This window comes from Balaenoptera ricei, chromosome 19 (genome assembly GCF_028023285.1).
Source record: "Balaenoptera ricei isolate mBalRic1 chromosome 19, mBalRic1.hap2, whole genome shotgun sequence".
Taxonomy (NCBI): domain Eukaryota; kingdom Metazoa; phylum Chordata; class Mammalia; order Artiodactyla; family Balaenopteridae; genus Balaenoptera; species Balaenoptera ricei.
In genome coordinates this window covers 32,757,866-32,784,799 of record NC_082657.1, presented here as the reverse complement: position 1 = coordinate 32,784,799, position 26,934 = coordinate 32,757,866, and the positions used below count along the sequence as shown (strand labels likewise).

At 36.6% G+C, this 26,934-nt stretch overlaps 1 protein-coding gene across 1 annotated transcript in view; it reads right to left on the bottom strand.

Moving 5' to 3' along the window:
- Positions 1-26,934, bottom strand: part of RBL2 (RB transcriptional corepressor like 2) — a 48,797-nt gene that overhangs the window by 8,517 nt on the left and 13,346 nt on the right. The window contains exons 6-21 of the mRNA XM_059906050.1: positions 26,626-26,786; positions 26,469-26,533; positions 25,639-25,825; positions 18,050-18,216; positions 15,768-15,877; positions 14,948-15,051; positions 13,715-13,852; positions 12,085-12,249; positions 11,455-11,566; positions 8,585-8,854; positions 8,105-8,385; positions 7,828-8,004; positions 3,340-3,411; positions 2,495-2,600; positions 1,315-1,520; positions 533-697 (exon numbers count right to left, since the gene is read on the bottom strand). Of these exons, the coding sequence (XP_059762033.1) occupies positions 533-697; positions 1,315-1,520; positions 2,495-2,600; positions 3,340-3,411; positions 7,828-8,004; positions 8,105-8,385; positions 8,585-8,854; positions 11,455-11,566; positions 12,085-12,249; positions 13,715-13,852; positions 14,948-15,051; positions 15,768-15,877; positions 18,050-18,216; positions 25,639-25,825; positions 26,469-26,533; positions 26,626-26,786 (2,486 nt within the window). The remainder of the gene's footprint in view (positions 1-532; positions 698-1,314; positions 1,521-2,494; positions 2,601-3,339; positions 3,412-7,827; positions 8,005-8,104; positions 8,386-8,584; positions 8,855-11,454; positions 11,567-12,084; positions 12,250-13,714; positions 13,853-14,947; positions 15,052-15,767; positions 15,878-18,049; positions 18,217-25,638; positions 25,826-26,468; positions 26,534-26,625; positions 26,787-26,934) is intronic.

The window sequence follows — 26,934 nt, the reverse complement described above, 5'->3', positions numbered from 1 at the left end:
CCCCTCAGCCATCTGCTAACTTTTCATCCATTAAGGCTTCACTCAAGCTTCCCTCCCCATTGCAGACTGAGGCAGATGCTACCACTTAAATCTGTGCTAATGTGACACTGTCCAAGTGTCCAAAATGCCCATTTCTCCCCTTAGACTAAGAATCCAGAGGACAGAGACACTTCCTCTCCCAGAAGGAGGCACTTAGTAAATCAGTTAAGGGATCCAAATTTTCCTTCCCTAACAAATTTGGAATTTTAAAGTTTTACAAATGGAATAAAAAAATAAAATTCCAGATTTATAGCGGAATATTCAAACGTACAAATAGGAAAAGGGAGGAATGAAAATCCAGATCCCTTACCCTATTTCCAGCTCTAAAGTTCTCCCCCAAAACCCTTGTTTTTTGCTGCTTTGGGACTTACTGGTCACTCTTCCTTGACAGATCCCATCATTCGTGTGAGTACTGAGGGTTTCCCAACAACCCTGTTTCTAGAATCCTAAGCATTTTGGGGTTAGTAAAGGACAAGATTTACATTAGGCTCACCTTTGAAGGACTGTTGCTGAAGTAGTAGAAAATCTTTTCTCGAGGAGAAAGCATTGCTTCATTTTTATGCGGGGATATGTACACAGGATGATTTTGAGACAACTGTATTCGGCGAGGAGAGCCTGTTCTTACAAACGGATAGGGAGAGAGTGGAGGAGCGTCCATCTGTTTAACAAAAAAAATTTCTAAGAAAGGTAAACGAAATTTCTAACCAGGTGCTTTTTTTTGAAAATGGTTATTTTTATTGAAAGAGTGAAGAGGTATAATAAACCAGTAGCTTTATGAATGGTAGATAGTGATGTATTAGCGGCAAAAATTAAACCTAAAGAAAACCATACAAATAGCAAACATCTAAGTGCTTTCTTTGTGCCAGTCACTGTTTTAAGCATTTTAAATACATGATGTCATTCAATCCTCACAACAGCCCTATGGGACTACTACTTCTAGTCCCATTTTATATATGAGGAAACAAGGTACAGAGGGAGTTAAATAACTTGCAGGGTCACCATAACTGGTAAGTTTTGGATAATTTGAACCTATGCAATCTGTCTCATATTACTATACTTTGTAGGGAATCCAAATATCATCTTATTCTTGTTTAATGCTTCACAACAGTAGAAATTATGTTGGTTAAGCACATTATTTCTGTTAGAGACTTCCTTAGTCTTACTTAACAAAAAGAATTATTTGTAAAACTAGTTTACACAGAAGCAGCTCAAACATAAGTGATTCCTCATTCCTCACAAGTGAAAAAAGTGTGAAATAATCCTCATCAAACTTACTGCATTTGCCTGTGAGTACTTCATGGCAAATGTTTTAATTTGTTTTATGTAGATGTTGTTGTAGAACTGAATAAGGTCTCCCCTCTCCTCCTCTTCCACATCACTGTTGGCACCTGTGAGACGAGTAGGTGTAGGAGGGGCACTGCTAGGCTGTGGAACTGGCAAGGTGCTGCTTGACCTCATGACAGGACTGGAGTCTCTACTGGCTATAACCGGTGGAACAAAAAGTGTTAAACAGGAAGACTGCTACTGCAGATTGCTTTTAAAAAGAAAATTCAGTTAAGATAAGGGTGAACGGCTACCTGCTCTACTTACTGAATAGCAGCAAATGGGCACTCATTCTTCATACCAAGGAGCAAAGCACAGATAAGATATTAGATACTAACTTTAGGGCTTCCCTGGTGACGCAGTGGTTAAGAATCCGCCTGCCAATGCAGGGGACATGGGTTCGAGCCCTGGTCCAGGAAGATCCCACATGCCACGGAGCAACTAAGCCCGTGTGCCACAACTACTGAGCCTGCGCTCTAGATCCCGCAAGCCATAACTATTGAGCCCACGCACCACAACTACTGAAGCCCGCATGCCTAGAGCCCGTGCTCCGCAACAAGAGAAGCCACCGCAATGAGAAGCCCATGTACCGCAACGAAGTGTAGCCCCAGCTCACGGCAACTAGAGAAAGCCCACGCGCAGCAACGAAGACCCAGCACAGCCAAAAAGAAATTAAGTAATTAATTTAAAAAAAATACTAACTGTACTACCTTGCTATTAATGTAGCAAGGGCTTACTGAGTAGTTTTAATTTACACCAAGCTTTCTAGGACCTGAGCCCTGCATTAAGTGGTATAAACCAACAATTCAAGATGGTGTTTCCATAGCATGGTTTCTGTTGACATGCCACATTTTTCTCAAAGTCAAGTCAACAAATGCCTGCCTTCTCCATCCTTCGCTAATCCCTCTAGAGAAAAATGTTATGCACAGTGTGCCTCAAAGCCATGGGATAAAGGACAAACAGCTCTGTGACTAAATTTAGAATTTGGTTTATTGTCCAACAAATCTTTTGCCAATAAAATATTTTCATAGTTTCTACAACAGTAATTTAATTTACTAATCCTTAGTCCTAGGCCTAAAAAATAAGAGAAGCTCTTAATTTCATTTTATAAGTTCATAAAGATCCCACTTACTTCTGTCTTTGTTTAGTTCTGTTGGAGAATTCTGATGGCTTCTGCTATCACTGCTGCCAGAATTTCTTCTTTTCCTTTTCCCTTTTATCAAAACACTTCTATATACCTTTAGACAGGTCATGAGAAGGGAACAGAAACGAGTTATTTATTGAGCACATCCTGGACTATGTGACTTTGACATGTTATTTAATTCTCACAACTCCATATAGTAATAGTTTTCCTACTCAGGGGAGGTTAATAAATGCAGTCAAGGTTACATATATATTAAATAACATACAGGATTTACATCAGGGCCTATCAGGCTTCAACTTCCAAGTACTGCCTACAGTACTACAGAGCAGTAATAATATCCAATTGTAAAATCAAGTCATTCTAAGTCAAATATCAATACAAAGATCTCACATACCTACCTACCTCTTGAAACAAATGAATAGCATTTAAGGTAAAATGAGTTTTAAAATTTCACTTAATGCTGTTTTGGTTAAATGTACAGCATTATGTTTCCTAAACCAGACTGAATTCAAGGTGACACAGAATCCAAACAGCTTCCTAATTTACATCTATCTTGTGATTATCTGAATTAAAAAGGAATCAATTATTTCACATCATTACCTTTTGGCGAAAAGAGAACTTAAACTAATCAAGATGTGTAGCTGTCTGTTAATCAAGATGTGTTGCTGTCTGTCAATAATTAAATAAGATTAAAATAAAGACTTCTCTTAAAGTAGAATCTTAGTTTTTTATCCTGGAGAAAAGGCCACAGGATCAACTGTAGTTAACTTTTTTGTATGCCTCAAAGACTTTGATCTTTATCTTCAACCATGAGAGAAAATGTAGTAAGTTACCTGGCTCCGGGCCTGTGGCTGAGTCCTATAGCAACGCATAATATTCTGGAAGGACTTGTCTTCTTTTGTGACCTGGCAAAGAATAAGAGTACTCTGAGAGAGAATTTGACTTCCAGCATAATACTATGAGATGGTCCGTGAACCTGCTTCCCAGTGACACTGGTGAAAATTATATTAAAAAACAATCATTTAAAGCCTCTGGAAATGGCCCTAAAAGGCATATAACAAATGAAGAAATATATATTCAAGAAAATCTACTAAAATTCAGTAACAACAGAGGGAATAAATGGTATTTGAGCCAAGACCTAGAATAAAAAATTATAGTAACAAAAAATTCATCAGAGGAATGAAAGACTAGATTTGAACTGGCAAAAAACATTTAGCAAACCTGAAGATGGAGTTGTGCAATCCAAAGAACAGAGAAAAAAAAAAGAATTAGGAAAAATGAACAGAGCTTCAGAGAAATGTGGCACACCAAGAGAGTGTGGGAGTGCCAGAAGGAGGGGAGGGAGAGAAGCTGAAAGAAATGTTCAAAGACCTAAAGGCTGAAACATTCCCAAATTTATTTTAAAAACAATCTACATATCCACGAATTTTAACAAATTCCAAGTAGGACAAATGCAAAGAGCTCCATACCAAGACATATAGTAAAAAAGCTGAATGCCAAAGAAAGGGAGAATATCTTGGAAGCATCAAGAGAAAAGCAACTTTTTGCTTACTAGGAAACTCTGATAAAGTAACAGAAAACTTCTCATTAGAAACTATGGAGGCTATGAGACGATGGACAAAGTAAAAACTAAGAATCCAGTATCCAACAAAGTTATCTTTCATAAATGAAAGTGAAATAAATACAATCTCACATAAACATTAAGAAAGAAAATATGCTGCTAGCAGAACCATCTTACATGAAAATACGAAGGAAAGTTCTTCATACTAAAAGTAAGTGACCCCAGGACTTCCCTGGTGGTGCAGTGGTTAAGAATCCACCTGCCAATGCAGGGGACACGGGTTCAAGCCCTGGTCTGGAAAGATTCCACATGCTGCGGAGCAACTAAGCCCATGCACCACAACTGCTGAGCCCACGCGCCTAGAGCCTGTGCTCCACAACAAGAGAAGCCACCGCAGTGAGAAGCCCGTGCACTGCAATGAAAAGCAGTCCCCGCTCGCCGCAACTAGAGAAAGCCCACGCGCGGCAACGAAGACCCAACACAGCGAAATAAATAGATTAAATAAATTAAATTAAATTAAATTAAAAAATAGAAGTTAAGTGACCCCACACAGTAATTCAAATACACGTGAAAAAACAAAGAGCAATGGTAAAGATAGTTATGTAACTGGAAAGACAGTATAAAATGCATATTTCTTCTCTTAACTGATTTTTTTAAAATTGTATAAAACAACATACATACATGAAGAAACGTGATATATATATTTGCCAAAAACAGCACAAAGGAGGAGATTAGGAGGAAAGCTATTCTAGGCTAAGGAAATGACTCCAGATGACAACTCAAATCCCCAGGAACCAAGAGAGAAATAAGGTAAATAAGTATATGGTAAATAAGGTTAATATGATAAAAGCTATAAATAAATACTTGCACTCCTTTCTTCTCTCAGCTCCTTTAAAAGTCATAAAAATATTAAATAATAACAATGTGTTTTTGAATTTATAACATTTATGGATAAATATGTATAACAATACTACCACAATATAACAAAAAAGAAACAGTTACATAGAAGTAACACTTCTATATCTCACTGGAATTCAGTTAGTATAAATTTGAAGCTGGTTTTCATAAGTAAAGATGTATATGTGGGGGTTGGAGGAAGTGGGGAGATGCTGATTGAAGGGTACAGATTTCCAGTTATAAGATGAATAAATTTGGGGGAACTAATTTGCAGCATGATGACTATAGTTAACAAACTGAATTGTATACTTGAGAGTTGCTAAGAGAGTTGATCTTAAATATTCTTACTACCAAGAAAAAGTAGCTGGGTGGTAATCATAATGCAATATATACGTGTATCAAATCATCACACTGTACATTTTATACTTATACAATGTGATAAGTCAACTATATATCAATAAAGATGGGGCAAAAAAAGGGGGGAGATAGAGCAAAAAAAAAAAAAAGTATATGGTAAGCCCCAAAGAAACCACTAAGAAAAAAAAAGTTAAAAAGTCATCACTGAAATTAAAATGCCATGAATGCACGTGAAAATGAAAGCAGTAAAGGAGGAAGAGAGTATCTGAAAGACATGAGACATATGTAAAAAACAAAAAGGAAAATGACAAATGTAAATCCAGCTACAACAATAATGTTAAATATGAATGGATTAAACAACAAAATCAAAGGCAGAAATTGTCAGACTAGATAAAAAAAGAGATCCAACTATACTCCGTATATGAGACACACTTTACATTAAAACAAACAGATATGAAAGAAAATGATGGAAAGAAGGTATATCATGCAAACAGCAACCCTAAGAAAGCTGGGTGGCTATACAAATATCACACTACAAAACAGACTTTAAACAAAAAATAAAAGTTACTAGAGATAAAAAGGGACATTTCATAATGATGAAGGGTCAATCCATCAGACAGGTACAACAATTAAAAACACACATGCACCTAATAACAGAGTACCAAAATATATGAAGTAAAAACTGACAGAAATGAAGGGAGAAATAGGCAATTCAATAATAATATCTAGAGAGTTCAATACCCCACTTTCAATAATGGACGGATACTAGATAGAAGATCAACAAAGAAACAGAAGACTTTAACACTATAAAAAACACTAAAAAACCTTACAGACATCTATAGAACACTCCACCCAACAACAGAATATACATTCTTCTCAAGTGCACATTGAACATTCTCCATTTTTGCTAGGCTACGAAACTTCAATAAATTTGAAAGGATTGAAGTGATTAATACAAAGTGTGTTTTTTGACCACAATGGATTGAAACTAGAAATCATTAACAGAAATTTGGGAAACTCACAAATATGTTGAAATTAACACACCTAGATAACCAGTAAGTCAAATCAAAAGAGAAATTAGAAAACACTTTGAATGAAAATGAAGACACAACATACCATAACTTATGAGATGCAGCTAAAGCAGTGCTTAGAGGGAAATTTATAGCTCTTAAATGCCGATAGTAAAAAAGAAGAAAGATTAATTACCTAACCATTCATCTTAAGACACTGAAAAAAGAAGAGCAAAAACTAAGCCTAGGGAATTCCCTGGCAGTCCAGGGGTTAGGACTCGGCGCTTTCACTGACAAGGGCCTGGGTTCGATCCCTGATCAGGGAACTAAGATCCCACCAGCCGTGTGGCACAGCCAGGAAAAACAAAACAAAGCAAAACAAAAAAAACCAAAACTAAGCCTAAAGCAAGCAAAAAGAAGGGAATAATAAAGATTAGAGCATATAATAATAAATGAAACCAAAATCTCGATCTTTGACAAAATCAACAAAATTGATAAACCTTCAGCAACACTGACCAAGATAAAAAGAGAGATTGTTAAATTACTACTGACAAAGAATAAAAAGGACTAAAAGGAATATTATGAACAACTGTGTGCCAACAAATTAGAAAGCCCAGAGGAAACAGACAAATTCCTAGGAAGACATACACTACCAAAACTGATTCTAGAAGAAACAGACAATCTGAATAGACTCATAACAAGAAAAAGAATCATCCATCAATAAACTACCCATAAAGAAAAGCATAGGTCCCAAACGTTCACTGATCAGAAAGTGAAATATGGTTAAGATAGCAATATTCCCCAAATTGATCTACAGATTCAACATAATCTCTATCTGAACCCCACCTGACTTTTTTGTGACAGGAAGTCAGAATTGACAAATTCATAAAGAATTCCAAGGGATTTAGACTAGCCAAACAAACCTTGAAAAAGAAGAAAAAAGTTACCAATTTTAAAACTTGAAACGTTTGTTTTAAAATGGGTAATGTTATGGGAGTTTCGCCTCAATAAATTATTTTTAAAAACAAAGTCAGATAATAAAAAGTGTTGATGAGAATGTGGAGAAATAAAGACCTTCATATACTATCAGTGGAAATTTAAAACGGTGCAATGACTCAAATAGTTAAACACAGAGTTTACCCTATGACCCAGCAATCCACTCCAAGGTATATACAGAAGCAAAATGAAAAGATGTCCACGTAGAAACTTGTATACAAATATTCATAGCAGCGTTATTTATAATAGCCCCAAAGCAGAAATAATCTAAATGTCCATTACTGATGAATGGTAAACAAAATATCATATATTCATACAATGGAATATCATATTCCAAAACTGACTGTGGTAATTGTCACACATATCTATGAATGTACTAAAATCCACTGAGCTGTGCATTTTAAATGAGTGAATTTTATCTCAATAAAGCTGTTAAAAGTGTTCTGAGAGTAAGGAAGTAGCATCTTTACTTTCTCCTTTAAATTCCTAATGGTACTCACCTTTGCCATCACATAAATGGCACACATTAACAACTGGTCCAGATGTCTGTCCATCATAAGTTCAGGACACTGAATTATGGAGAATTCAAAGCAGGTCCAGATTTTTTTCCTCAGTTCATCTGAAATATCCAATTTAGCACAAAGGTCCCGAAGACGGACACCTGCTAAGTGATAAACCTAGTAGATAAACAAAAATATCTCAAACTTTGTTTATCTAACCCTTGTATTTCCCAAGCTCTAGAACTGGTAAGGGTATATTTTTCTTTAGAAAAATTACCTTTCTAAAGAAAAGCGATAAAGAGCTGGTCTTCCTGGGTCTAATGTTGCTGCTGGTTAAAGGTAGGCCTTGTTTCTGCTGTTGTCCACCTGGGGAAATCTGTTGAATGGCCACCTGACCAGGGACTTGCAAGGTCGTTCCTGTCACCTGTTGAGAGCTTAAGCTTCCAGCCAGGGCCTGAGCACTGAGGGGCTGGATGGAGCCAGTCACAGCTTGTGCCTGCCCCCCAACATTGACTTGGACTGGGAAGAATGTTATTCCTCCATTTTCATTGGCAATGCCTAAAATTTGTTTCAGAGAAAAAAAGCATGAGGAAAATGCTTATACTATAAGATTCTCCAGGCAGAGGTTTTCAACTATTTCCCCTCCCAACCCCTTTCCCCCACTCTTCTCTCATATCATCATTCCAGCCAAATCTCGAGTAACTTTCTAATAAGTGCCACAGAGAAGGAACGCAATATTCAACTCTGCCTTCCTTACCTTGTACAGGAATAGTCACTGTTTGTCCATTGTTGGCTGTGACAGTGGCTGTCGCCATGGTGACCAAAGTCTGTCCAGGAACTGGTGTGACAGAAACAGCCTCCCCAGATACATTCTGCACAGGGACAGCATTGACTAGAGGCTGTGGGGGGATGCGGCCAGGGGTCCCTCCATCAGTGGGGCTATCATTCTCAACAAATAGCCGCCTTCTGGTAGAGCTGGCTGTTGGAGAACTGTACCTATCGTATAATGTGGTTGGAGACGTTATGCCTAGGGTTAAAAAAAAAAAAAATCATTTAACTCAAGGAGACAGATCTGACTTCCATCCTAGAAGTGATGTTCACAACTAATTAGTGCTTGAAATACTATATAATCAAAAAACAAAAATTACAGGAGTCACATCATAGCTACATTCAATGAATGAAAATTCAACTGAATACTATTAAGAGCACAATTTAAAGAAAGGATTTTTCTCTATGTGTCTCACAGTGTTCCCTTCTTCACTCCACCTTCTGCTAAATCAAACTAGACTTTGCCCTCCACTACCACAGGGTCCTGAGGACTGAGGGGCAATTTAAATAATTTTCTACCATATTCAATTTCTACAGAACACTCATGTAAGATGTGATTTCACTGTAAAGATACTACTTGATAAGAAGACTTGATGGATTTGATATTACTATGTGTCATCTGTGAGCATTTACCCCCTGTTTTATGCATTTTCATCTTTGCCATTTTTTACATGTAGAAGGTTAGTAAAATTCAATTTGGTTCTTTAGCAAGAATGGACATACATGTTTTGGATTCAGTTAAGCTTAGTTTATTTTTTTTTTTTTAAACAACTTTACTGAGATATGATTCACACATATCTCACCCACTTAAATTGTACAATTCAGTGGTTCTGGGTATATTACTAGCTTTCTAAAATTGTGATAAAATACGTATGGCAAAAAAAAAAAAATACGTATAGCATAGGACTTGGCATTTCACCCGCTGTTAAGTGTACAGCTCAGCGGCACTGCATTCACAGTGCTGTGCAAACACCACCACCATCTTTTCCAAAGCTTTTTCAACATCCCACACAGAAACTCTGTTAACCATTATAGTTAAGTATTCACAACGCTGTATGAATTTTTGAGAGGCATCCCTTTCCCTCTTCCATGTCCAGCTGTAAAAACTGCACATCACTGGGTTTTAAATATTAAAATCTATGTAGGGAGTTCATAAGAGGACTGACAGGAGTAGTTCTGACAGACTGTGGCTTAACATTATAATTTCCTGGTGATACAAAAGCAAATAAATGTACTAGATTTATATTTGGAACAAAGCTGCAGAGTTAGGAAGAATACATTAATTATGATCCTTATCTCTGGATAAACAACAAGGTCCTATTGTATAGCACAGGGAACTATATTCAATATCCTGTGATAAACCATTATGAAAAAGAATATGTATAACTGAGTCACTTTGCTATACAGCAGAAATTAACACAACATTGTAAATCAACTATACTTCAATAAAATTTTTTAAAAAGTGTTTCAAGGACTTCCCTAGCGGTCCAGTGGTTAAGACTCCACGCTTCCAACGCAGGGGACACAGGTTTGATCCCTGGCTGGGGAACTAGGATCCCACATACCACGTGGCACGGCCAAAAAAAAAAAAGTGTTCCAAATTATGATCATTATCTCGTAAAATATTAAAAGACCTCATGAAAATGGAGAAGTGATAAGTACAAAAAAATGAAGTTTAAAGTCAAGTCCTAATCCATTGATTAGGGAAGGAAAAACTCTACAGAAATAGGACTGAGGAAGACCAGCTATCAGATCTATGGGTCTGAGCGGATAATAAGCAGAAAAATAAACCATTAAGCCATTATGCCTCCTCTTTCAAAAATGAGTAAGTTTTCATATAGATCATCCCTATTCATTGAGTATGCACTGACACAGAGTGATTCCTCATTTTAAAACTGATCTTTCTTCTATAGCCAGTGCTTATCAATTACATTAAAAAGTTGATCTAGAAACAAGAATATCCTTCTAATGGAATCCAAGGATTTAGAACTCTCTGGATTTACAGAATTGCTTTTTTAAAAAGTAGTTTTATCTGAAGTATGTAAACTTAAACGTTGCACCTGGCAGATGTTATAAAGAACTGCCTAAAATGTAACCAGATGAAAAGCAAAACTTCCCTTTTCTGTACCTCAGGGCCAGCAATGCTGTTGTATTAACCAGGGTAGCACTGCTCAACTGACAGGAGTCAAAGCTGAACATGCTTGGGAATTCCCTGGCAGTCCAGTGGTTAGGACTTGGTGCTTTCACTTCCAGGGCCAGGGTTCAGTCCCTGGTCAGGGAACTATGATCCCATAAGCTGCAAGGCGCAGCTACAAAAAAAAAAAAAAAGGCTGAACATGCTCAGGCCATTCAGTCCTCTTAACTCAATGACTCATCTGTACCTAATTAGATCATACACTCTACCTTTAAGAAGATTTTTCTGTTTCTTTCGATTTTAAAAGTAATACATATCTTAAAAAATTTACAGAAATCACCTAGAATTCTATTACCCAACAATAATCATTAATAGTTTGGTTTTTCCATTTCAGCCCTTTTGCATGCTTATAGAAAAAAATACACTTAAAAAATAGGAATCACATTAATATACAGCATTCTATTTTAAAAGACAACTGACTTTTCAACGCATTTTCCTGTGTTCTTTAATATTTTTCAAAAGCATTAACGTGATCCATGTGGTACTATAATGCACAGAATATTTTCTTCTATATACATCCTACTAACTTCACTTGTAGTTTTAGATGGAATTTAAATCTCCAGATGCTAGGCCCCAAAATACTTCCCTTAATATTTTAAACTTACTTCTTCCAAGTCCTCCAGCATCAGCACGAACTTCACTCACCCTTCTGGGAGTCAAAGGGGAGCCAGCAATACAAATTTCATCCGCTCTTTCCAAGTTCTGAGGTGGCATGACCTATTAGGGAATGTTTACACAGGATGCCATTATTCAAAAAAGTATTGTAATTAGAAATATAATAATAATCTAAGGCAAAAGAAAACTATCTTGGCTCATCAGTTATTCCACCTAAATAAAATCCCCTGTCTTTTCCACTTTCATACTGAAGTTAAAAAAAATTCTGGCAGGCTTAAAAAATTCAAACCTAATAATTGGATACTAAATATAAATTAATCTTCATTACTGATTTGGAGAATTAGACAACCATTTTAAGATATAGAAACCTGATTAGAAAATCAAGAAAGAACACTGAATTCTTACTCTGTCACTGAAACCCTGGGGCAGTCACAAATTATTTCTGACTCTTGGTTCCTCTTAGATATAGGGGTGATTGTACCAAATTAAACCCAGCTATTACCCTCCCATACTCATGAGGAAGAGGCTAAGTTTAACTGTGGTCGGTGAAAGAGAATTATGAATAGACTAGATATTGATATACTTTTATCATACAAAGAGGTTAACATCTTTTCACAAACCTCTTCGCATGTAGGAACTCTGTTTTCATTGTCTCTAATTCTGTCCCATAGTGGAGACTCTGGTTTCCACGCCAAATGATCCAAGATCTGTTCTTCAATCTGATTAAGGTGTTTTACCACTTCTCTACAAAGGCCATCTTCTGCTCTAATGAATACTTCTATCACCTGAAATTTTTTAAAATGTCTTGGTTTGTTTAGTAATAATAATTTTTTAACAAAAAAAATTGTTCAAGTGCAAAAGCAAAATCGGTAAACTTATTTAAGTTTTTTTACATATTTATAGAAACAAGTCAATTTTTCAAAAATTACAAGTTTAAAGAATAATACTATTTTGAAACAGCTGCTCTTCCTTTCACTATCTTTATAAATAATTATTTAAACTGCATGTATGAATTATATAAAATCTTTGGATAGTGATACATTTCAAAAATCTTTAAATTAAAAATTTCAAAAACCTTTAAAAAACATGCCTTGTCTATTGAGATTAAGAAACATTACTCAAAACTTCATATTTATTTTTTTATAAATTTATTTATTTATTATTATTCTTTTTGGCTGCATTGGGTCTTTGTTGCTGCACATGGGCTTTCTCTAGTTGCAGTGAGCAGGGGTTACTCTTCACCGTGGCGTGCGGGCTTCTCATTGCGGTGGCGTCTATTGTCGCAGAGCACGGGCTCTAGGCGCACGGGCTTCAGTAGATGTGGCACACGGGCTCAGTAGTTGTGGCTCGTGGGCTTAGCTGCTCTGCGGCAGGTGGGATCTTCCCGGACCAGGGCTCGAAGCCGTGTCCCTTGCATTCGCAGGCAGGTTCTTAACCACTATGCCACCAGGGAAGTCCCAAAATTTCACATTTAAAAACTCTGAACATTCAGTCTATGCCACTATAAAAATTAGTTTTGACTACTGTCGGAGAATTAAATCCATACACTAAATCAATATTAAGAGGGAAACCAAATCAATGCTATAACTCTGTGCCTCTATATAACATGTGAAAAGAAGTTTTTTTTTTTGAAAGACACTTTCATTTAATTTTCATAAAATAAAAAAGAAGGTTGTGGGGATTTCCCTGGTGGTCCAGTGGTTAAGAATCTGCCTTCCAATGCATGGGACACAGGTTCGATCCCTGGTCGGGGAACTAAGATCCCACGTGCCACAGGGCAACTAAGCCCGTGCACCACAACTACTGAGCCTGCACGCCTCAATGAAAGATCTCGCATGCCGCAACGAAGATCCCGCATGTCGCAACTAAGACCCGACACAGCCAAATAAATAAGTCAATATTTTTTTTAAAAAAAGAAGGTTGCTATCACGATTAGCGAGTGATGTGTTTGCTACTTTTCTAAAACCTCCTTAGCTCATAAAATGAAAGTATTCTAAAAGACTTTATCAGATAAAAGGAGGAATTATATAAAACTTTTACACAGAATAGGTTTATATAATACACTGAAAGAATATATATAGTTCTTAAGACTCCTATTTCTTCTCTGCTCCCCATTTAGAGTGGAAATTATTAAATATGTAATTAAAAATAGAAGAAATGTACTCATATATTAAAATTAATTAGATGGCTAACCACAGGAAGTGGATCTCATCTATAATTTCCTCATCAGTTTCAGATTTTTAAAAATACCTTGTAAAAATGATAAAGTGGCACATCAAATATTTCAGTAATACATGGAAAATTCCCAGGAGGCTTATAAGAAAAAGTGACGACCTCAAGGCAGCAGGCCAAGAGCGATCTGTGGAATGCATCTTGTTCCAGAATGCCCTATTAAAAAAAACAAAGCTTTAACATTTAGAAACCTTTATATACCCTTCTGTATGTTTTCAAAATAAAAAAATTGTCCTAAAACAGCCTTTTAAATTCCTACATCCATATATAGCCATATACTATTTTTATTGAAGTACAGTTGATTTACAATATTATATTAGTTTCAGGTATACAGCCTAGTGATTCAGTATTTCTGCAGATTATACTCTAAATAAAGTTATTACAAGATAATGGCTATAATTGACTGTGCTATACAATATATCCTTGTTGCTTATCTATTTTTATACATAGTAGTTAGTATCTGTTAATCCCATACGCCTAATTTGCCCCTTCCCCCTTCCCTCTCCCCTTTGATAACCCAAGTTTGTTTTCTATATATTTGAGCCTGTTTCTGTTTCGCATATTTTTTAGATTCCATATGTAAGTGATATCATACTGTATTTTTCTTTCTCTGTTTGATTTATTTCACTAAGCATAATATTCTCTAGGTCCATCCATGTTGCTGCAAATGGCAGAATTTCACTCTATTTTATGGCTCAGTAACATTCCATTGTATACACAGCCATATTTTTATATAGAATAAGATAAGTGTAAATAGTTACAAGGAGTTAGAACAATTATTTGTCAATTTTACAATTTTCTCTAAAATGTTATTTAAAAATTAATTTTTAAAAAAATTATTTTTATTGATGTCATTAAAAGTAATATCACTTGTACAATCTAGAAAAATTATCTTAGCCAAAGATCAATGGTTGAATATTTATGTTAAATTCCTATATAGTCAATACTCAATTTATTCTATACATGGTTTGAATTAAAACTCTATGTTATTTAAAAACCTCAATTAAGGTTAAGTCTGAATGTTTTAATCCTTGACTACAGAGTCTTACTACCCACAGAAACTGCTGCAATGAGAAACACTAAGCGGGGGACTGGAGGTAAGAGGACTCAGAACACAAGTTTCCTTAGATGCCAATCTTATTCCCTCAAAGCCATATATTATTTTTTCAATAATGGCTTTTTTTTTGGTGGGTGGGGCTGAAAGGAAACTACATTTTATTGTGGTGCTCAGTACATTAGCTATTTACTCACAGTTAAATCCATGTCTCCCAGTCGTTTTTGTTCCTGCTCAATAACAGATTCTAATACTTTATAGTAAAGCATCTCTGCAAAACGAAAATGTTTGCTGGCAATTTCTGCATAAATAATAGAAAACACAAAAATCACATGCAAAGAACATAAATATTGTGGAAAGTGAGGGTCCATCCCAACCCCTACCGCAGAATAAAATTTAAAAACCAACCCAACACTTCATATACACGCACTTCCTACAGTTGCTATTTCAATCATCCCTAAGATTCCTTAATTTCTTCTTCATGGTAACACTGAAATTTTTCTAAAATTGTGAAATGAAATTTGCACATAAAAACTGCCATAGCACTCCATCAAGATTCACACTTTTTTTTTTTTTTTTGGTATTTTGAATAGAGCAGCTCTATGCTAAGAGGTATGTAATTGGTTTATTATTCCACTCCTACTTGGTATTCATACTTCATGACATCAAACAACTCCAATGGGTCTGGGCATGTAAAAACTATTATATTCTGTCCTTGTTCTTAACATTTTGAAGAATCACTATAGTTCTATACTGAAAATCCAGTCTACAAATGAAAACCAAAGATTTTTTTAAAGTGCCAGAAGTCCAACATAATAAAGATTATCAGTCTAAAATTTCTCTCTTATTGAGAATGGCCCAGAAATCAGTTGGTTGACAGAAAAGTTGGACATCCATGTCCTGGCCCTCAGTCTAAAGTCAAATTTTTTCTTCATATTTCTGACTCGGTTTCCAAGAAAGGAATGCATGTAGTTAAATTTCAAAGATGAGAACAATATAGATAATATTAAGACTTACCTTTAGCACAATTACTGATATCCTCATCTGGCTGGGAATGCTGAGAATATATTTCATACATTTCTTTCAATCTGTTGGCTATAGCCTGGGTTGGATCTCTGGAACACGTCCTAAAAAAATAAGAAGAAATTATCTGATTTAAAGGCTTTGTCAAGTCACAAAGTGATAAACTATTTACAACTCTGTAATTTCAGAGTAATTTTAACCTGTTCATATAAAATACTTCAAACAGAAACTATACACTTCCCTATTAATCCAGGAGATCCCATAATTCCTTATCAAAGGTGTTAGTATTACCATTTGAATGAAAAAATATTTCTTTCATGGAGCTGTACCTTTTACTGCAGTTAAGTTTAGCAACTTTGACCGGTGCCTATTTGATGTGCGTGACCCACCGAGCCTACACATCTGCAATCACTGATGACAAACAAAATTGCCCTCAACTGTTTCCCTAGAGGGCAGTACAACTCTTATTAAGAACTCCTAGAAGAAAATGGAATGAAGGGTATATCATCTATACTACAACAAACTTACATAAATCATTACTGGCATTCTACATTTTTTCCTCCAAAATGAAGTTTATTTCATTGATTTTTTTTTTTTTTTTTTTACTGGAAAGGCAATATATGTTCAATGCAGAAGCATAATACAGATGATCACCATGTGGGCTTTTGTAACAACTATGTCTTTATCTCGATCATAAACATAAATATTCTCTGTAAAAATGCAGCAAGTTTAGAAAATTATAAAGGAAATATAATCAATTATAATCCTGGTAGAGATGGCTACTGAATATCATATGCAAGCAGAATGTTATTTATGAACATACACACAGGTTACAAAAACAGGACCCTTTGGTTCTACCTAGTATCTACTGGCAATATTTAACTCCACTAATGGTTATTTAAGATTAAAGAAGCTGTTACTCCTAGTTAGAGACTGTAAAGAGATCTGGAAGACATAACAGTTAAGACAGGCTTCTAAAATATATTTATAAAATGCTTCTGAATTCTAGGTAAACAAGGTCCATCTGAGAAATATGACTTAGGAAGAGGCCATACAGACAAACCCTGTTGGGTGTCAATCACAATCAAGTTTATGAATAAAGTAGACTTCATGAAAATGTACAGGAAAATTAGTCAGCCTTGGTATTTAATGAGTCTAGCTATGAGTGGGAAATTATGGTATGTTTATACAGGGTTTTCTTACACCATACCACCAGAAATCAAATTGGCTCCTATAGAGTCTACATCATTAAATCATAAATTTTTAGGAACAGGAGCAGTCTTGGAGGTAATTTTGTCAAATAAATTTACCAAAAATTATGCACAGGTAATGAAATTCAGTCTATTGTGTTTTTCACTAACGCTCCCTGATATTCCTACTAGTATCAGACAGATCAAAGGAACTAAAGGTAGTTGACTTCCTTTTCAGGCTAAGGGTGTTTTATAAAACTTAGAAAGTTACAGTGGTTTTACATTGGTTATGAAGCTAACTGGCTATCTTTTCAAATCTGACCAACCCTTCAGAAATTTGCTCAGGTCCAATCCTCTTCCTGAAGCCCTTTGACAAACACCCATCTTTACAGATCCCCCGCTTCCCTGAAATCTTAAGAGAGAACAACTGGCAATAGATAGTTTGGTGCTTTATTCCACAGTGTCTAGTGTTATTAGTGACTATCTCCTGAACTATGTTAAAAAAAATCTGAGAGGTATGGACTGAATGTTTGTGTTGCCCCCCTCCTTACCCCTTGCCCCAAATTCATATGTTGAAATCTAATCCCCAATGTGATGGTGTATGGAGGTGGGGCATTTGGGAGGGATTAGGTCATGAGGGTGGAGTCCTCATGAATGGAATTAGAGCCCTTATAAAGGAGACCCTAGAGAGCTCCTTTGCCTCCTTCTGCTACATGAGGACACAGCAAAAGACAGCTATCTATGAACCAGGAAGCAGTCCTCACCAGACACTGAATCTGTTAGCACCTTGATCTTGGACTTCCAGCCTCTAGAACTGTGAGAAATTTATTTCTGTTGTTTATAAGCAGTCTACCATATTCTGTTATAGCAGCCCAAGAAGACTAAGATACTGAGAAAAAAAGGGTCATTTTCTATTCATATGTTTTATATTGCTATGTCCTCTAAGGACTAACAACAGAACTGAGCATGCAATTGATATAAAATTATCAATGGGTGAATTAAGGCACAAAGGGTGAAAAATTAAAATAGAAAATTGGAAAACAGTCAACAACCAAATCTTAGAAGGCAAGAAGGGCTCAAACTAACCTTAGAATCTGTTCCAGTTTCTCACTTGGTGCATTCCTGAGGCCTGTGAGCATGGTGTGAAGACGACTCAAGCTATGTGTAGCTGTAGAAACTGGAGTCACACAAGGGCTGTTACCCTTAATGTACCTCACACCAGTAAGTGGGGTAGAGATCCTAAGTGCTTTAGACTACAGAGGAGGAAAAAGAACATTATTTTAGGTCAAAAAGACCTAAATTACTTTCAGTTACTTCATGAATGGGAATTTCAAGCTAATCAGAACTTTATATTATCAATAAATATTAGTGATTTCTGTCACCATTCTTGGAATTTAAACGTTACACCACCAAGAGCCACCACTATCCATGTGAAATTGTGTGAAAGGACAATCTGCACTTTAGCCAACTAAGAAGTTTGTCTCTTAAAAGTTAAATGTTTATGGGAATTCCCCGGCGGTCCAGTGGTTAGGACTCCACACTTTCACTGCCGAGGGCCCAGTTTCAATCCCTGGTCAGGGAACTAAGATCCCACCAACCACACTGGGTGGCACAGCCAAAAAAAAAAGTAAAAATTAAAAAAAAAAGGTTAAATGTTTAAGATAAGGCATAGTTCCCTATTATTCCTCCTTCAAAACTTAAGCTTGAAGGCAAAAATAAGCATGAAAATATTAAGGCTATCTCTGACAAACAGAATTTCACCGTTCCCATCTACTGCTATTTTTGTAATTACTCAAAGACTGACAAAAGAAAGCTGAGAATAAATCTGGCCCAAATGAAATCCATGATTTAACAAAAGCTCATCTAAATAATCAAATTTGGACTGCCCTGGTGGCACAATGGTTAAGAATCCGCCTGCCAATGCAGGGGACATGGGTTCAAGCCCTGGTCCGGGAAGATCCCACGTGCTGCGGAGCAACTAAGCCCGTGAGCCACAACTACTGAGCCTGTGCTCTAGAGCCTGTGAGCCACAACTACTGAGCCCACGTGCCACAACTACTGAAGCCCGCGCGCCTAGAGCCCATGCTCCACAACAAGAGAAGCCACCACAATGAGAAGCCCGCAAAATGCAAAAAAGAGTAGTCCCAGCTCGCCACAACTAGTGAAAGCCCACGCGCAGCAACAAAGACCCAATGCAGCCAAAAATTAATTAATTAATTAATTTATAAAAAAATAAAAAATAATCAAATTTGCTTCACAGAGAGGATAAAACAAGCATTCTTAGATGCAGAATACAACCTGATGCAGAATAGCCTTCTTCAGTCTTCTTGCCCTTCTTTACCTTTAGTTACTAGAACCTATCACAGTTTTTCCCCCCGAAGCAGACAGATCTTCAGAGAAATAAGTTTAAGTGAAATTCTTGAACACAAATATGAAAAAGATATAACTTAACGTCAAGAATTTAAGCATGAATACATAGGCTATAAATTTAAGAAAACTGAAATCGTATCAAGTATCTTTTCTGACCACAATGCTATGAGACTAGATATCAATTACAGGAAAAGATCTGTAAAAAATACAAACACATGGAGGCTAAACAATACACTACTAAATAACCAAGAGATCACTGAAGAAATCAAAGAGGAAATAAAAAAATACCTAGAAACAAGTGACAATGAAAACACGACGACCCAAAACCTATGGGATGCAGCAAAAGCAGTTCTAAGAGGGAAGTTTATAGCAATACAATCCTACCTCAAGAAACAAGAAACATCTCAAATAAACAACCTAACCTGACACCTAAAGCAATTAGAGAAAGAAGAATTAAAAAACCCCAAAGTTAGCAGAAGGAAAGAAATCAAAAAGATCAGATCAGAAATAAATGAAAAAGAAATGAAGGAAACGAAAGCAAAGATCAATAAAACTAAAAGCTGGTTCTTTGAGAAGATAAACAAAATTGATAAACCATTACCAAACTCATCAAGAAAAAAGGGAGAAGACTCAAATCAATAGAATTAGAAATGAAAAAGGAGAAGTAACAACTGACACTGCTGAAATACAAAGGATCATGAGAGATTACTACAAGCAACTATATGCCAAAAGAATGGACAACCTGGAAGAAATGGACAAATTCTTAGAAATGCACAACCTTCCGAGAGTGAACCAGGAAGAAATAGAAAATATGAACAGACCAATCACAAGCACTGAAATTGAAACTGTGATTAAAAATCCTCCAACAAACAAAAGCCCAAGACCAGATGACTTCACAGGCAAATTCTATCATTTAGAGAAGAGCTAACACCTATCCTTCTCAAAATCTTCCAAAATATACCAGAAGGAGGAACACTCCCAAACTCATTCTACAAAGCCAGCTCCACCCTGATACCAAAACCAGACAAAGATGTCACAAAGAAAGAAAACTACAGGCCAATATCACTGATGAACACAGATGCAAAAATCCTCAACAAAATACTAGCAAACAGAATCCAACAGCACATTAAAAGGATCATACACCATGATCAAGTGGGGTTTATCCCAGGAATGCAAGGATTCTTCAATATACGCAAATCAATCAATGTGATACACCATATTAACAAACTGAAGGAGAAAAACCATATGATCATCTCAATAAATGCAGAAAAAGCTTTCAACAAAATTCAACACCCATTTATGATAAAAACCGTCCAGATAATAGGCATAGAGGGAACTTTCCTCAACATAATAAAGGCCATATATGACAAACCCACAGCCAACATCGTCCTCAATGGTGAAAAACTGAAACCATTTCCACTAAGATCAGGAATAAGACAAGGTTGCACACTCTCACCACTATTATTCAACATAGTTTTGGAAGTTTTAGCCACAGCAATCAGAGAAGGAAAAGAAATAAAAGGAATCCAAATGGGAAAAGAAGAAGTACAGCTGTCACTGTTTGCTGATGACATGATACTATACATAGAGAATCCTAAAGATGCTAGCAGAAAACTACTAGAGCTAATCAATGAATTTGGTAAAGTAGCAGGATACAAAATTAATGCAAAGAAATCTCTTGCATTCTTATACACTAATGATGAAAAATCTGAAAGTGAAATTAAGAAAACACTCCCATTCACCACTTCAACAAAAAGAATAAAATATCTAGGAATAAACCTACCTAAGGAGACAAAAGACCTGTATGCAGAAAATTATAAGACACTGATGAAAGAAATTAAAGATGATACCAACAGATGGAGAGATATACCATGTTCTTGGATTGGAAGAATGAATATTGTGAAAATGACTCTACTACCCAAAGCAATCTACAGATTCAATGCAATCCCTATCAAACTACCAATGGCATTTTTCGCAGAACTAGAACCAAAAATTTCACAATTTGTATGGAAACACAAAAGACCCCGAATAGCCAAAGCAATCTTGAGAAAGAAAAACGGAGTTGGAGGAATCAGGCTCCCTGACTTCAGACTATACTACAAAGCTACAGTAATCAAGACAGTATGGTACTGGCACAAAAACAGAAATATAGATCAATGGAACAGGAGAGAAAGCCCAGAGATAAACCAATGCACATATGGTCACCTTATCTTTGATAAAGGAGGCAAGAATATACAATGGAGAAAAGACAGCCTCTTCTATAAGTGGTGCTGGGAAAAATGGACAGGTACATGTAAAAGAATGAAATTAGAACACTCCCTAACACCATACACAAAAATAAACTCAAAATGGATTAAAGACCTAAGTGTAAGGCCAGACACTATAAAACTCTTAGAGGAAAACATAGGCAGAACACTCTATGACATCAATCACAGCAAGATCCTTTTTGACCCATCTCCTAGAGAAATGGAAATAAAAACAAAAATAAACAAATGGGACCTAATAAAACTTAAAGGCTTTTGCACAGGAAAGGAAACCATAAACAAGATGAAAAGACAAGCCTCAGAATGGGAGAAAATATTTGCAAATGAAGCAACTGACAAAGGACTAATCTCCAAAATTTAGAAGCAGCTCATGCAGCTCAATATCAAAAAAACAAAGAACCCAATCCAAAAATGGGCAGAAGACCTAAATAGACATTTCTCCAAAGAAGACACACAGATTGCCAACAAACACATGAAAGAATGCTCAACATCATTAATCATTAGAGAAATGCAAATCAAAACTACAATGAGATATCATCTCACACCGGTCAGAATGGCCATCATCAAAAAATCTACAAACAATGAATGCTGGAGAGGGTGTGGAGGAAAGGGAACACTCTTGCACTGTTGGTGGGAATGTAAATTGGTACAGCCACTATGGAGAACAGTATGGAGGTTCCTTAAAAAACTAAAAATAGAACTACCATACGACCCAGCAATCCCACTACTGGGCATATACCCTGAGAAAACCATAATTCAAAAAGAGTCATGAACCAAAATGTTCATTGCAGCTCTATTTACAATAGCCAGGACATGGAAGCAACCTAAGTGTCCATCAACAGATGAATGGATAAAGAAGATGTGGCACATACATACAATGGAATATTACTCAGCCATAAAAAGAAACCAAATTGAGTTATTTGTAGTGAGGTGGATGGACCTAGAGTCTGTCATACAGAGTGAAGTAAGTCAGAAAGAGAAAAACAAATACCGTATGCTAACACATATATATGGAATCTGAAAAAAAAAAAAAAAAGAAAATGGTCATGAAGAACCTAGGGGCAAGACGGGAATAAAGACACAGACCTACTAGAGAATGGACTTGAGGATACGCGGATGGGGAAGGGTAAGCTGGGACAAAGTGAGAGAGTGGCATGGACATATATTTACTACCAAATGTAAAATAGCTAGCTAGTGGGAAGCAGCAGCATAGCACAGGGAGATCAGCTGGGTGCTTTGTGACCACCTAGAGGGGTGGGATAGGGAGGGTGGGAGGGAGGGAGACGCAAGAGGGAAGAGATATGGGGACATACGTATATGTATAACTGATTCACTTTGTTATAAAGCAGAAACTAACACATCATTGTAAAGCTATTATACTCCAATAAAGATGTTAAAAAAAGAAATACATAGGCTAATAAAATATCTTTTCTAATTTTTCCAACAAACTCTGAAAGGTTAAGATAGCTAAAGAGTTTTTTACTATTCAAAATAGACTATATTTCCCTATGTATTAAATGTGCTTATTCCCGAGATAGTTGTAAAAACACCCAGCAATTTTTACCTGGCAACAGAACTATTCGTTTCATGAGATACAGAAAACCACAGAAATTCACCATACAGAAATAAATCTATATGCTTTCTCTGTGAATTAAACAAGAGTAGAGCCAAGACTTTCACTTTGTTTCAAAGAAATTAATTCTGTAATTATTTTTAGGTCAATAAGATGATCTAGGTAGATTAACTACATTCAGAAGATTTCTCCCTGTATTTAACAGCTTTTCTTACAGCCATCTTCTTCGTTGTATATGAACCAGTGCCTTGCTGGGAGGAGAAGCAACAGCAGCCAGCAGCATCTCACCATGTGGCCCACAGGTAGCAGCGTTTCCACAAGGGAAACGACATACGACGACCACAGACAACTTCCTGCCCGTAGTCCTCAAGGTCAGCATGGGGCTTCTTGGTAGCCCTGTTTAAGTTCTTAGCTTAAAGCTTCCTGTGCATTCTGATCAAGAAGAGTCTCTCTTTAACTCCTTAGACCTCTTTTACTGTCTATCGACTCATACTACTAGGTAACCTCTCTTAATTCCATGGCTTTAAAAGCCATCTGTATCCTAATGACACTATATATATCCTAAGGGTATATATATATATATATATATATATATATACATACAGCCCTTACTTTTGCTGTGAGCACTAGTCTTGTATCTCTAAACAGCCTACTTAACTCCTCTACTAGAATATTTAAAAGACATCTCACCCTCAACGTGCTCATAACTCTAACTCTTGATTTTTGCCCCGCTAGACTTGTTCTCTCCCCTCAATAAATGTCAAAAGTAAATATTTATGGAATGCCTACAAGCACTGAATACAACACTGGTCATAGACCTCATGAAGCTTATATTCTAATGCAGGGAGACAGATAATAAACAATCCATCTATCCTTCCTTCCTTTCTTCCTCTCTCCCTCTCTTCCTCCCTCTCTTTCTCTCCTTCTCTCTGTCTCTTTCTTTCTATGTACCTATTATCTTCAGACAAACAATTTTTTCTTTCTACCTACCTACCTACCAACCATCAGACGCTGATAAATACTAACAGGAACACTAATGGCAGAGTAAGGGGGAAAGCAAGTCCTGAGGTAGGGGAGGATGCTGGTGGTTATTATTTTATATAGTAGTCAGGTTATCAGAGATCTGAAGGAAGCGAGGAAGTAAACCACATGAGTATCTTGAAGAAACATGCTCTAGGCTGAGGAAACAGCAAGAGCAAAGGCTTTGAGTTGGGAGTATGCTTGGCATATCTGAAGAATGAAAAAGGAGGTTAATGTGGCATGAGTGGAAAGGGTGAGGAGGAAAGTGGTGGGAGATGAATTCAGAGAGGTAGCAGGGCTAGATCACTGAAGACTTTTTAGGCATTTGTAAGGACTTTAGCTTTTATACCATTCACCCAGCTGGAGTCATCACTGCTTTCTTTTATTTCACACCCTAGATCCAAGCCATCAGTAAATTCCAGGATATTCATAGATGTTTTGTTCACTGACATAACCCCAGTATCCAGGACACAATCTGGCATACAGCATACCTTGAGAATATTTGTTGAATGAGAAAGCAAACCAGTCTTAAGTCTGGTCTTACAGGTGAGTTACCCCTTGGAATTAGCTACACTGCCTCTGGAAGCACCTGTCAGAAGTTGCTTATTTTCTGCTGTATGAACACCACACAACAGAAGGGAAACTCCTAGTCGCCATCATCCTAAGTGTCTGCGTGAAATTAACACATGATCCTGAAACTCAGTTTAACAGAACTTTCTTAAAGACTACAGATTCTCAGTTTCTCTAGTCTCTTAGATGAAGGTACCAATTTGGGTCAATCAACATTTTCTAAACACTTACTATGTTCAATATGGGCTGTATATTACTGGCCCATCTTCTCAAAACCAACAATCAACAGCATGACACATTCATTTACATTTATATTAAATTCTTTTTCTCAGACCTAACCAAAAATTTTGAAAGTCAAGGTCGACAAAATTTAAAACAGTAAACATAGAGATAACTTTTTCAGTTAAGATAAGTAGGACGTGAATTTTCTTTTTCACACTGGAAGCAAGTAAAACGCACCTACACACACAAGTACCAAAATAAAATAGAGGGCTTCCCTGGTGGCGCAGTGGTTGAGAATCTGCCTGCCAATGCAGGGGACACGGGTTCGAGCCCTGGTCTGGGAAGATCCCACATGCCACGGAGCAACTGGGCCCGTGAGCCACAATTACTGAGCCTGCGCGTCTGGAGCCTGTGCTCCGCAACAAGAGAGGCTGCGATGGTGAGAGGCCCGCGCACCGCGATGAAGAGTGGTCCCCACTTGCCGCAACTAGAGAAAGCCCTCGCACAGAAACGAAGACTCAACACGGTCATAAATAAATAAATAAAAGAATGTGAATTTCTTTAAAAAAAATAAAAAATAAAAAAATAAAAAATAAAATAGAACTTCTGGCACGTCTGCTCCTGTACTTCCACTCTTCTGGCATGGCTCAACTCACCTTGTCAAAGTGCTGCTGCAAGATGTTTTTCACCTGCACTCTTTCAGCAGTCTCTGTTCCTGAACCAGTATTCAAACACCTTGCGAGGGTGCCAATTTCCTCTCCAGCATCCTCTCCAAGAAAAATCCGCTCGTCTAAATTCCCGGCAGATAAAACATACTCCTCATAGGCCTTATTGATGGCTTTACTACAGGGAAAAAATAGGCAAAATGTATGCTCACAGAACTGCCAAAAATGTATGCTCACAGAACCGCCATTTCAGTTGTTTTAGGCTACTTGTTTCATTTTTTTCATTTATGAAAAACTCTAATAATTTTGTGAAAGTTAAGTTTTAGTGGGATCACTGTTAATTATAAAAACTGAGGAGTATAAAATGCAAGCTTGCTCCATTATGCTCATGCATTGTAGAGTAAGTATATTTTGGTGACAGTATTTCAGGATGGGTATCCTGTACCAAGCTGCCTGGTAGGTATACAGCTTCTGGTGAGAAGCCTAGTTATCTTTCCTAGCTGCTCCAGGCACGTTTGAAGACCTCAGTACTTCCACATCATCATTCTTCACCTGTGTAGTTCCAAAAGAATTTCTTTATTTCAAAAATCATGATCCAAAAGCTTAACTGTTAAAGCTTTAAAGAACAGCCATACAATTTTCAATAAATCTAAAACATGTGCTTCAAGTAATAGTGGATAGAATTTTTTATTGCATCCCTATATTCTGCCACAAGACATATTCTAAATTTCCAGGATACAAACAATAAAAACATGAAACTCTGAGGTTTCCTAGGTACATAATTTAAAACATTAAAGTATGTTTATAACAGAAGTACTCACAAACTCTCTCCAAAATTCCCAGGTTCTAAAAAACCAGTAAGATTTTCTTCTTTTCCCTTAAGGAGCTATGATGAAAGAAAAGATCCTTAAGTCATCGTATTAAATCAAGTCTTTGCCCAGAAGATATTTTCAAATTACTTCTTTACTACTTACAAACCTTTTTTTCAAAAAGTTTCCTAATATAGGGTTTCCAGAAATGTTCCTTTATTCCCTTTGCTTCCAAAACTAGGCCGTCATGTAAGGAACAGAGTTTCTCAATGACACAAGGTGGGTCGGAGGAAGGTTTAGAATCCTTAGCGTGAAAATCTTCAGATAGGCCTGTGATGGGTAAAATCACAGAGATAGCAGGTAGCATTCCATAAACCAAACTGTAATAAACTAAAATATAAATAATAGAGAGTCTAATCAGCACTTGAGTTAGCATATGAGTGTACAGGAAATAGTGTAAGGGCCTAATTTGACTCTA